Source organism: Sus scrofa, chromosome 7 (genome assembly GCF_054392235.1).
Source record: "Sus scrofa isolate SSC_HxYL_T2T_F1_AM1 chromosome 7, Sscrofa_HxYL_maternal_Yorkshire_Landrace_v2.0, whole genome shotgun sequence".
Taxonomy (NCBI): Eukaryota; Metazoa; Chordata; class Mammalia; order Artiodactyla; family Suidae; genus Sus; species Sus scrofa.
Window position 1 is genome coordinate 13881521 of NC_139389.1, and position 12614 is coordinate 13894134.

At 42.9% G+C, this 12614-nt stretch overlaps 1 protein-coding gene across 4 annotated transcripts in view; it reads left to right on the forward strand.

Moving 5' to 3' along the window:
- Window positions 1-91: 91 nt before the first annotated feature.
- The window catches only part of KDM1B (lysine demethylase 1B), a 55817-nt gene continuing 43294 nt past the window's right edge, over window positions 92-12614 (forward strand). For 2 of the 4 annotated variants that reach the window (XR_014809635.1, XM_013977460.3), the window contains exons 1-7: window positions 92-241; window positions 564-604; window positions 3836-3963; window positions 4785-4912; window positions 5981-6070; window positions 6886-6997; window positions 8850-8966. Coding sequence is in view for 2 of the 4 variants with exons in the window: in XM_013977460.3 (XP_013832914.1) it covers window positions 3877-3963; window positions 4785-4912; window positions 5981-6070; window positions 6886-6997; window positions 8850-8966 (534 nt within the window). In the remaining 2 variants the exon portion in view is untranslated. The remainder of the gene's footprint in view (window positions 242-563; window positions 605-3835; window positions 3964-4784; window positions 4913-5980; window positions 6071-6885; window positions 6998-8849; window positions 8967-12614) is intronic. The other 2 variants (XR_014809634.1, XM_001927844.6) reach the window with 1 other exon arrangement.

Consider the following 12614-nt stretch of genomic DNA (forward strand, 5'->3'; position numbering starts at 1 on the left):
GGTCAGGGCGGGGCGAGTAGCGCAGCGAAGGCGAAGGCGGGGACCCCACTCCTCCCCGGTCCCTCCGGCTCCTCCCACCCCGGGTCACGTCGTGACAGGGGCGGAAGCGGCGGCGGCGGCGGCGGCCGAGCGGGGGCTGCGGCTCGCGGCGCGGATCCTGCGGTCCTGGGCGCGCGGCGCGCGGCTCGGGAGAGGCGCCGGCAGCCGGGGACGGCGCGCACTGTCTCGCCCGCGCTCGGAGGTGGGGGACACGCGGCTCCCGGGGCGGGCATGGGGGCGGCGGCGGATTTCGGGTGACAGCTCTGCACAAAGCAGCTTGGCCAGGGTGCAAGCTTTCATTCTGCCGCTGTACAGCGCTCCTGGCTAGGGTGGGAGGTGGATGGGTGCTCTAGGGGCTTATACCTCCCTCCCTGGATTGGAGCGGGGTGCGGCGTGGGGATCCCTGCCTGCGGAAGGGGGAATTCCCGGGCTGGGTTGTTACGGCGACGGGGTTCCCGGATTCATCGCTGCGTTGCGGGTCTCTCCTAATCCCCCTCCCCACAATGTTTCCTTTCTGTACACAGTGCCTTCTCCCCGTGACTCCTTGCACGCCTCCAGCGCAAAGGTGAGCCCCGGGAGGCTGTTGCTTCTCAGACTCCGGAGAGCAGACGAGAAAGCTTTTCGGAAAGCGAAGCAGCTGCAGGTTGCACTGGGAACGTTGAGACTCCCTCCTGGGGGCTGTCAGAGCCCTTTCACCTGGGGAGTAGCTGCTGCGGGGCGGGGGTGAGGGGACCCCCCAGTACGGGAGTGGGAACTCCCTCGCTGTTGGTTCAGCCGAGAGCGTGGCGGCGAGGAGCTCGCACGGCCTCGCAGGTGTGGTTAGTTTTACTCCAGCGCGGCTACCACGCGTTGAGACGCTGTCGGCATTGCCAGGTTGCTGGGGTAACTCCTCTGGGACCCGGGACCCCGAGGGGGCGGCCCCGATTACGGTAGTTGTTAGTCAACAGCCTAGCAGCTGGCAGGTGAAAGAGGAAGGAAGAGGCCGGCCCAGCTGTAGCGAGATGGGGGTTCCTTGATCTGGAACTTAGCCAGATGGAGGCCCAGCCTTCCCTCGGGGGGGGCGTGCAGAAGTTCACAGACCACTCCATTTGGGGAGATCCGTCACTCCTGTGCACGCACAACTCAAGGCTCTTTCGCCTTTTTTTTTTTTTTTTTTAAATCTATTTTAATGGAAGGAAGGCGAGTGGAAGAGAATTTCTTGAGGAGGTACATGAGAAAATGTCCATCAATAATTAATTGTCTTCCAGGCAGAGAAAGTAGTCAACAAAGCATTCAGGCAATTGAATTGGATCCACATTTCGGAAAATGCGATTGTTGTGGGAGCAATTTTAAGTGGCCCTAAGGAAAATTTTTATTCCTGTTGTCTTTGAAGAAGTTTCTAGTCGTTTATCCTATTTTGAGAAATTATGCTAATGCCACTGTAAATTTGTATTCCAGCGTGAAGTCCATTAGATTCATATTTTTATGAATCTTGTGTGTGTTTTTAAACACTTTTTTGGAATAAGCTACTTCAGAAAAAAAATCCTAGGAATTGTTAAAGCAGAAATCTAGACATTGCTATTTCCGCTTGGTTACTTATGCCCCCCAAACCATTTTTTCTTACTTTTGTCACATTAAAAGAAGACCAATGCTGTGAATTTAAAATTAGGAAGAAATTGCTCATAAAAGCATATTGAAACCTGAAACAAATTGATTTTATTTAAAGTTAGGTGTGTTTATTAATTTGAAGAACAAGGGGAAAGGCGCTTTCAGTATACTAGTTTGTTTTAATGACATTTTGGATCCTTATTTCTAAAATTATATTTAAAAGCGCAATTAAGTAATCCTTCCAACTTAATTTTTTCCCTCCATTTTAAGTCCCAAGAACCCAGCAATAGTGAAAATATAGAAATTACAGTGTCAAAAAGGATGAAGGCACATAACTTTTTTTTCTTCCATTTTTTTCTTCCTTTTTTAAATTACTCAAATGAATTTATCACATCTGTAGTTGTATAATAATCCATAACTGTTAATTGTGTAATTAAAGGAAACGTACTCCCCTAAAAATCTTCAATCATGTTTTCCCCAGACAACACAGATTTCTTTTTTTTTTTTTTTTTTTTTTTTTTTTTTTGTCTTTTGTCTTTTTTGTTGTTGTTGTTATTGTTGCTATTTCTTGGGCCGCTCCCGCGGCATATGGAGGTTCCCAGGCTAGGGGTTGAATCGGAGCTGTAGCCACCGGCCTACGCCAGAGCCACAGCAACGCGGGATCCGAGCCGCGTCTGCAACCTACACCACAGCTCACGGCAACGCCGGATCGTTAACCCACTGAGCAAGGGCAGGGACCGAACCCGCAACCTCATGGTTCCTAGTCGGATTCGTTAACCACTGTGCCACGACGGGAACTCCACAACACAGATTTCTTAACGGCTTTTATAGCTAATGTTTTCATTTCCTCTTAACCATTTCTTGAATTGCATCATTCTTCATTGCAATTAAATGTTTTCAAGTATACAGTTGGATTAAAATGTTTGATGGAATTTCCAGAAACTATGCTTTCTTTTGAGAGTGCTTGCATTCCCAGGTACACAGTCAAGTGTTGCATGAACCTGATTTTACTTATGTTCCTAAACCCCACATTAGGCTCAGATGTTTGCTGTAAGACTTAACACACGACACACATACACTTATTTACATAGGCTTTATTCATGGTTCATTGTATACTTATTTACATAGGCTTTATTCATGGTTCATTGTATGACTAATGTGGAATATATCTTTTATATAAAGAGATTTGTTAGATTGGAGAGCCTTTTGAAAATATAAATGTGATCCAGAAAGCCTTCGTGGTATATAACATTTGTAGGTGGACAGTAGTACTTTAAAATCATAAGTGCTTTTTTTTTTTTGTCTTTTCTAGGGCCGCACTGGCTGCATATGGAGGTGCCCAGGCTAGGGGTCTAATTGGAGCTAGGGGTCTAATTGGTCTATTACTCATGCTCTTATTTTGTGTGAGTGTATGTGCGTGTAGTAAATTTGATGGATCTGGGAAGGAGATGTGTGATAATTGTAGGATCCATATACTGTTGAGTGCTTATGCTAAGCATTTTTCATTCCTCGTCTAATTTAATTGGAAAAATACTAACACGATAACTCTTTAAACTTTCATGGTTTTATGCATTATTCTTCTTGTAGGCCTTTGGTTCTTAATGTTTAACTGCGAGCAGCACAGTTTGAGGACTCATAAAAGTGTGCCTGTGGAAGATAATAGCAACTAACCCAGATCCTTATGTTTAGTAGTGGCAAGACAGTGTGCCTGAGATTTATTTGTTGGGTTTTATGGAGAGGGAAGAATTGAGTTTTCTTTTTCAAGTATAGTAAGAGGTCAGAATTCAGGAACTGGGAAGACATGGTGAGATAGAAACATAACAGGCAAAAACTAGATATTTTCACTCATTGGATTTTATAAACAGTGGTGTCATTTGTTTATTGGTCATTGGTATGGGGTCTACTTATAATACTTAGAGTACTTCTACCAGACCTAGTGCTTTAAGCCAGTTCTCATAATCCTCTCACTGATGCTATAGTCACACCTGCTGTGCCCATTTTACATGAGAACACTGAGGCTTAGTCTTAAGTTACGTGAAAGCAATGGCTTCAGGCTCAGTCTAACTGCAGAACATAAACTCTTACCACGTAAACTGCATAAGAACTTGAATATGTTGGTGGATGCTAATATTTATTTTTTTTGCGGAGGGTGTTTTGTTTGTTTCTTGAATATGTTGGCGGATGCTAATATTTAATTTTTTTTGCGGAGGGGTGTTTTGTTTCTTTATTTTTGACAGATTTTCTGATACAATGGCAACGCCGCGGGGGAGGACAAAGAAAAAAGCATCTTTTGATCACTCTCCAGATAGCCTTCCTTTGAGGAGCTCTGGTCGGCAGGTATCACTCCTTTATTTGTTCATTCAGTGCACTTGTTTTGAGCCGCAGACTTACTGTGATTGGAACTGAAGAATTAGAGTTGAAAGGGGATAATGCCAGCCCTCAAGGAACTTGCAGTCTAGTGGAGAAATTCACCTTGGGATCATCAGTGTGAAGAAGTGGCTAGGAGGTAGGAAAAAAGCATATCGGGCAGAGGGAACTGCAGAGATGAAGGCATGGTGTGTGAATCACTGTGGGGTGTTCGGGGAATCACAGCTGTGTGGTTGTCTCCAGGATGTGAGCTGAGGCCAGAGCATGCTTGGCTTGGTGTCATTCATAGGAATTTGGACCTCAGCTTGTAGTTGGTCAGTGCTGTTGGTGGGTTACTGCCTGCCATCTCTCTTGTAGGTTTTTTGTGTTTTGTTTTTTCCTTAAAATACTGAATGATATAATCTTTTTTCTAGAATGTTACTAGTTTTCTAAATGTGCAGTACTGAAAAGATATAACTAAGAAAAAAAGTCTTAGATTGAGAGTGGTTTTTTTTTTTTTTTTTTGACGGATACACCTTTTTCCCAAGAGAAGCTCATAGGCATTTTAGTTCTCTACTGAGAGACCCGTTGTCCAAGTGCTAGTGCTATATTTCTAGCAAGTTAGTGAATTATTTGCACAGTGTGCAGTCTCAAGGAGATTGCGGTAGCGTCAGGCCTTAACCCCCTGCCAGGATGCTGTTGACCTTCCCATTTAGAACTTCTAACATGGAAGTGATTTCAGTAGTAGACCTTCTGCTCCCTCCACCCTTGGCCGTACTGTGGCATCTTAAACGCAGCTGGTTCTTTCTCAGGCGAAGAAAAAAGCCACGGAGATGACAGACGAGGATGAGGACGGTGGGTCGGAGAAGAAGTACAGGAAATGTGAGAAAGCAGGCTGTACAGCCACGTGTCCTGTGTGCTTTGCAAGCGCTTCTGAAAGGTCTGTGTAGATGGCGTGTCTTGTGTTTGGCCTCACCTTCCCTGCCTTCCCTGGTGAGAGCGTTCATTCATCCTCAAAGGCAGTCTTCCTAAAGATACCTACAGATACTCTTATCTACTCATAGAGACATTACCTGTAGGCTTTGTTACACACCACACGCCCCACCTTGGAGCCCCCCCGCCCCTTGCCCCCGTTGACGAGCCCTGTCATCGCTGCACAGTGGCCATTCCGTGTTCCCATCCTCCATAGGTGTGCCTTTACCTGGGGGAGGGGGAGATGGTTTGGGAATGGGATGGGGGTAGCGGTGGGCACAGTAGAGAGAGCCTTGAGCTCCCTGTAGAGACCATGCTTATTTCCCTCTTCGTCTTTTCTCCCTCGTGTAACACACCCCCTCCTCCAGCAGATATGTAGCATCTCATTACAACCATGGTGATGACGGCACCCTTGCCATTTTGTATTGGGATGACCCATGACTTTTACTTCCAGGCAGAATTCTTCAGTTAGGATTCAATAAAACCTGGAAAACAAATCCTAGTGGGTATTTTTTTTTTTTAAAGCACGAAGAGATGGTATTATTGTTCGTCGTGGCATTTTTCATTCTCTTACTACATTACTGGCCGTGTGGCAGGTTTTATCTGCCAGATTGCCCGCTGGAAGGTCCAGATTCAGCTGGCCAGATTTGTTCACTGTCAGTATGGGGCCAGATGTAATCACTGGACACCACACTTCTCTCCTTCGCACATGTGTAGCAGGCACACTGGCATCTCTTCTTCCCAGTCTTAAAACCCTATCATCACTCCAGGAAGTCTTGGTAAAAGGCCCAAGTCTCAGGCCCTTCAGATGGGCCAGCAGCTGGGTGCCACGGAGCTAAGTCCCTGGGTCCTCACCACGCAGTGTTATGTCTCATTTGGACTTTCTGTTTCCTCTGTTTTTAATCTTCTGGTTGTTATGATTTTAAGTGAAGACAAGGCAAAATGGGCTCGTAGGAGGTACTTGATAAATGTTTTTTGAAAAATGAGAAGACATGCTTATTCATTATGAGAGCTGCCTCTTTTTGCTGTTTTTCAGATGTGCCAAAAATGGTTACACGTCCCGATGGTACCACCTCTCCTGTGGGGAGCATTTCTGTAACGAGTGCTTTGACCATTACTATAGAAGGTTTGTTTCTCATAATTGTTTGACATTTCCGTGGTGGAAGGGACAGTGGCTTGGGCAGCGGAGGGGGAGTCAGAAGATTAAGACCGAGCCCCCAGGTTTACTGAATTATTCCACGCTTTCAGCCACTCCTGTGCCAACTCCAAGCGTGTCAGAACTTTGATGCTGTAGTGTGTGTGCATGCATATGTGTATGCCCATTCAGGGCTCAAAAAGTACCTGCCATGAAGCAGGTATTCTCTTTAGTTTGCAAATTCTGAAAAATCTAGGAGCCGCTTTGCTGTTCTGTGCCAGTGCGTGGGGGCAGGATGCAAAGATTTGGGGGGAGGGGAGTTCCCGTTGTGGCGCAGCAGAAATAAATCTGACTAGGAACCATTAGGTTTTGGGTTCAATCCCTGGCCTTGTTCATTGGGTAAGGATCTGGCCTTGCCATGAGCTGTGGTGTAGGTCGCAGACACAGCTCGGATCCAGCATTGCTATGGCTGTGGTGTAGGCCAGCATCTGTAGCTCTGATTAGAGCCCTAGTCTGAGATCCTCCATATGCTGCGGGTGTGGCCCTAAAAAGCAAAAAAAAAAAAAAATTGGGGGGGGGAGGATTCTGAAAACTAGTGGGTGATGGATGGAGAGGTAGCCATCTCTTCCGAATAGTTTTAGATACTAAAACTGATAGGAGTACAACCTGTTCTATGGGTGCCACGGTAACGTCCCCTCCTTATAATATGACTGATTATGTCCTTTAACATAAGATTTATATCTTCCTCCTATTTTGAAAGCCTGAATAACTTATAGCATGCTATATTTATTTTTATTCTTTTTCAGCCATAAGGATGGATATGACAAATATACTACATGGAAAAAAATATGGACTAGCAATGGAAAAACTGAACCTAGTCCAAAAGCTTTCATGGCAGACCAGCAGCTCCCCTACTGGGTAAAAAAAGATAACACTTTGTTGTTCTGTAAAGCATTTGTGGAGCGAAAAGCAGGAGAAATGGATGAAAAGACCAATTTTTAGGAAAATTTTTAAAATTACGTTTCTTTCTATTACTGTTAAAGCAAATCACATTTTAATTTTTGTAGGAAAATCACATAATTCAACATACCATGTAAAGAAGAAACTAAAGACTCATCACCAGCTGGTGATGGCCATTGCTAAGTTTGGTACAAATATCTCTTAATCTTTTTTCTTTTCTTTTTTTTTTTTTTTGTCTTTTGTCTTTTTAGGGCCGCACCCGCAGCATATGAGGGTTCCCAGGCTAGGGGTCGAATTGGAGCTGTAGCTGCTGGCCTATACCGCAGTTACAGCAATGCAGGATCCGAGCCGCATCTATGACCTACACCATAGCTCGAAGCAACCCCAGATCCTTAACCCACTGAATGGGGCCAGGGATCGAACCCGCAACCTCATGGTTACTTTTTTTTAGGGCCGCACCCACAGCATGTGGAAGTTCCCCAGGCTAGGGTTGAATCAGAGCTACAGCTGCCGGCCTACACTGCAGCCACAGTAACGCCAGATCCGAGCCAAGTCTGTGACCTACACCATAGTTCACAGCAAATTTGGATCCTTAACCCACTGAGTGGGGCCAGAGATCGAACCCGCATCCTCATGGATCCTAGTTGGGTTTGTTAACCTCTGAGCCATGAGGGGAACTCTGAAGAACTTTTTTTATTTTTTGCCTTTTTTTTTTTTTTTTAGGGCCACACCCTTGGCATATGGAGGTTCCGAGGCTAGGGGTCGAATTGGAGCTATCGCTGCCAGCCTACACCACAACCAGGCAGGATCCAAGCTGTGTCTGTGACCTATACCACATCTCATGGCAATGCTGGATCCTTAACCCACTGAGCAAGGCCAGGGATTGAACCTACGTCCTCATGGATGCTAGCTGGGTTTGTTACCCCTGAGCCACAATGGGAACTCCCCATAGAAGTTGTTAATTTTGGTGAAATTCAACTTGTTCTTTTTTTCTTTCATTGCTTAGGCTTTTTGTGTCGTATCTAAGAGTCCATCGCCACATTTGAGATAGGAAGATGGACTCCTATGTTTTTTCGAAGAATTTTATCATTTTAGCTCTTACATTAAGGTGTTTGATCCATTTTGAGTTAAGTTTTGTATGTTTGTGAAGTAGGGGTCCAGCTTCATTCTTCTGGTGGTTAGATACCTGAGTGTTTTTTTAAAAAACAAACTTTTATTTTAGAGTCATTTTAAATTTATAGAAAATTTGCAAGGATAGTACAGACTTCCCATATATCCTTCACTCAGTTTCTCCTCATGTTATCATCTAACACACCAGGATTATTTGTTAAACTAAGAAATTAACATTGGTACATTACTAATAACTATAGTACATACAGACTTAATTGAATTTCATCAGTGTTTTCGTTAGTGTCTTTTTACTATTCCAGGAGACAGTCTAAGATACCACATTGCATTTAGTGTGATACCTTTTGGTGAACTGCAACTAAATTTATCTCTGAGTGTTTCCTTAGGTTAGAGCTAGAAGTCCATTTTGATGACAGTATTCTGATCCCTTTTTCACTTTTTGGGGCGTGAGCTCGTATTGAATTAGAAATTAGCCTGATGGGGTTAAAGTGGGCTTTTATGGGTAGCCATGGTGCAAGGGGGAGAAAAAACGCTTGGAACTGCTGAGTGGTTGTTGACCAAACCATGTGGAGAAGATGGCTGAGTGAGAGGTGGAAGATAGAAATGCTAGCTCAGGATGAGCCATAGAAATGCTAGCGCAGGATGCGCCAACTCATTGACCTTGACTTGACTTTCCATCCAGGTTCAGTGCACAAAACCTGAGTGTAGAAAATGGAGGCAACTTACCAAGGAAATCCAGCTTACCCCACAGATAGCAAAGACCTACAGATGTGGTATGAAACCAAATACTGCTGTTAAGGTATGATCTCTCTCAGCGTTCGTTTTGAGTTAATTGATAGGTTCATTTAGCTGTCGGTACATCGTAATGGTGTCTCTGTTTCATTCATCATATTGGTCATTGAATCAGGATTGTCTTGTCCCAGGTGTAACAGAACCTTAACTACAATGGCTTAATCAACTAAGGATTTTGTTTTTCTCACATTATAAAGCAGGTTAGAAACAGACTGTCCAGATGTGGTGTGGTTGCCCATGAAAATCTCCTTCTGATAATAATAACCACAAGACAGTTCAACTGTAAGATGGTCATTGTGCTGTTAGCCATCATTCCAAATTCTAAGCAGAAAAAATGAGAAAGACAAAAGGGCAAGAGGGGTGTCCCAGCCAAGTCTCTCCCTCTTTTAATGGGAAACCAGGAGCTTTCCTGGAAGTTCCAACAGTAGATTTCTATTTTTAGCTCATTGGCCAGAACAAGATGATGCAGCTACTCTGAACAACAATAGGGACCAAGGAAGAAAATATTTTATAACTGGGCATGTTGCAGCATTGAAATTTGGGTCCTGGAGTTCCTGTTGTGGCTCAGCGGAAACGAATCTGACTAGCATCCATGAGGATGCAAGTTTGATCCCTGGCTTTACTCAGTGGGTTAAGGATCCGGTGTTGCCATGACCTGGTGTAGGTCTCAGATGCACCTCGGATCTGGCATTGCTGTGGCTGTGGTGCAAGCCAGTAGCTGTAGCTCCAATTTGACCCCTAGCCTGGAAACCTTTATATGCCATGGGTGCTGCTCTAAAAAGCCAAAAAAAGAAAAGAAAAAAAAAAAGAAATTTGAGTCCTGTTCTTAAGTGAAGAAGGGTGAATGTATATGTTTGGGCAGTTAGCAGTCTTCCACAGTTGGTATAGTGTGCCTCTTTCGGGATTCAGCAATTATTAAGTGTTTAAAAATGTGGAGTTCCCATCGTGGCTCAATGGTTAACGAATCCAACTAGGAACCATGAGGTTGTGGTTTCGATCCCTGGCCTCACTCAGTGTGTTAAGGATCTGGCATTGCCCCGAGCTGTGGTGTAGGTCGCAGACGTGGCTCAGATCCCACGTTGCTGTGGCTGTGGTGTAGGGCTGGCGGCTACGGTTCTGATTAGACCCCCTAGCCTGGGAACCTCCATATGCTGCAGGAGCGGCCCTAGAAAAGGCAAAAAGACAAAAAAATAAAAAGTAAAAATAAATAAATAAATAAAAATGTGTTCATTGGGAGTTTCCGCTGCGGCACAGTGGATTAAGGATGCAGTGTTGCCAGAGCTGTGGCTCAGATTCGATCCCTGGCCTGGGAACTTCGATATACTGTGGGTGTAGCCATAAAAGGAAAAAAAAGTTTTCATATCTTAAATGTGTTAAAGCATTCATCTATGCAATGTTTCTGGTTCCATCAGTCCATTAAAGAATATTAGGAATCACTGTCATCTCAGAAACAAGATGCTTTCTTTTTTAAAAATTTTGATTTCATTCACATAGCATAAAAGTCACTCTTTTGAAACAGTGGTTCGTAGTATATTCACAAAGATATGCAGTTTTTACCTGCAGAGTATTTTCTGAGTTCAAATTCCCTGTTAAAGAATGAATGAAGAGCTTTATGAAGTTTATGATCAAACTTTTAAAAGCCTGGGGTTTAAGATACAAATATTATTTAAGTGAATCATAATTATCGTGAACATATTTGGAAGATTTTCCAAGGTAAAAAAATGGGAAAAAAAGGGTATGAACATTTAGGAGTTCTATGTTTTATTGTTTTAAATTTTATGTAAGTATTTTATGAATATAATCTCAGGTTTTAAAAAAGTAGGTTGAATATATGCATGGATATATAAATATACACACACACACATAAATATGGGAATAAAAAATGAAATTCCACCGTAACCATCTCTTCCTTCCTACCCAGTAGATAACTGCCCTCAATGATTCATTTATCCTGCTAGAACTTGTCTTTATGCTTAATGACACTTACGGTAGACACTTTTTTAAGGCTCTTGATACAGATAACTAAACTGCTTTTTAAAGGTTTAAAGAACTTTAGCCCAGAGTGATCTTTTTATGAAAACTTTACCTTCATTGAGTGGTGGTATTTTTTTTTTTTTTTCATCTTTTTCGGGGCTCAGCCTGCGGCATCTGGAAGTTCCCAGGCTAGGGACTGAACTGGAGCTAAAGCTGCCAGCCTGTGCCACCGCCACAGCAGTGCCACAGCAATGCAGGATCTGAGCCACGTCTGTGACCCACACTATAGCTCACGGCAACACCGGTTCCTTAACCCACTGAGCGAGGCCAGGGATGGAATCCACATCCTTATGGATACCAGTCGGGTTTTTTAACTGCTGAGCCACTATGGGAACTCCTGTTATTCTTAATATGTACAAAATTACATCTTGTTTTTTTAAAATTGAGGCATAATTACATATTGTAATTGTATACACAAATCTTAATTGAATTTCACTGAGTTGTGGGAAGTGTCTGCATTATGTAGTCAGCACCCCAATCAAGATACACAGTGTTTCCACCATCCTAAAACATTCCAGTGTTTTCCTTTCCCCTTTCCAGAGGCAACCACTATTCTGATTACTTTACCCTAAGCAGAGTTTTGCTTGCTCTTGAACTTTGTAAAATGGAATCAGTCAGTATTCACTTCTTTGCATTTGGTTTCTTTCTCTAACTGTTCCTGAGATTCATCCATGTGCTTGCATGGATCAGTAGTTTTTTTTTGTTTTTATTTCTGAGGAGTGTTCTGTTGTATGGACATATCACAGTTTGTGTAATCTGTTATTAAAGGACATTTGTTTTGGATTTTTTGCTGTTATGAGTGAAACTGTAGGGAACATTCTCTGCAAGTGTTTTTGTGGACCTGTGTTTTCCTTTCTTAAGGATAAATGCATAGGAAATTGCTGAGTTATACGTTTAAGAAATGACCAAATGGTTTCCCACAATTGTTGTACCAGACTACAACATTTGGTGATGGTATATTTTTTTTATTTTAAGCCGTTCTAGTGGGTATACATTGGTTTATCCTTGTGATTTTAATTTGCATTTCCCTAATGACTAGTGATGTTGGACCTTTTTTCAGATGCTTATTGGTCATTCATAGTTTCTTCTTGGAGAAACTATCCAAGTCTCCTTTAAAAATTGGGTTCGTCTTGTCTTGTAGGAGTTCTTGATGTAATCTGGAAATGAGATATGTTATCTTGAGTGATTTTCCCTGTCTTTGTCATGGCTTTTCATTTTCTTAATAGGTCCTTTGATGAGCAGGAGTTTGAATTTTTGAAGCCTTATTTATCCTTTTTTTTTTTCCCTTTATGCTTAGAACGTTTTGTATCTTTTCTGAGCAGTTGTTGCAACTCTCAGCTTGCACAGTTTCTTGTATTTTCTTTGAGGAATTTTATTATTTTGGTCTTTATATTTAGGACACTAATGGATCTCAAGTTAATTTTTGGTTTTGATGTGAGATATAGGTCAAGATTCATTTTCTTTCCATAGTTGTTCAAAAGACAGTTTTTTTCACCCATTGAATTATTTTGGCAATAATTATAAAAAAATCAGTTGCCCATACATGTAGTCTGTTTCTGGACTCTATTCCATTGATCCATTGATCTCCCTGTTTATCCCTACCCCAATACCATGCTGTCTT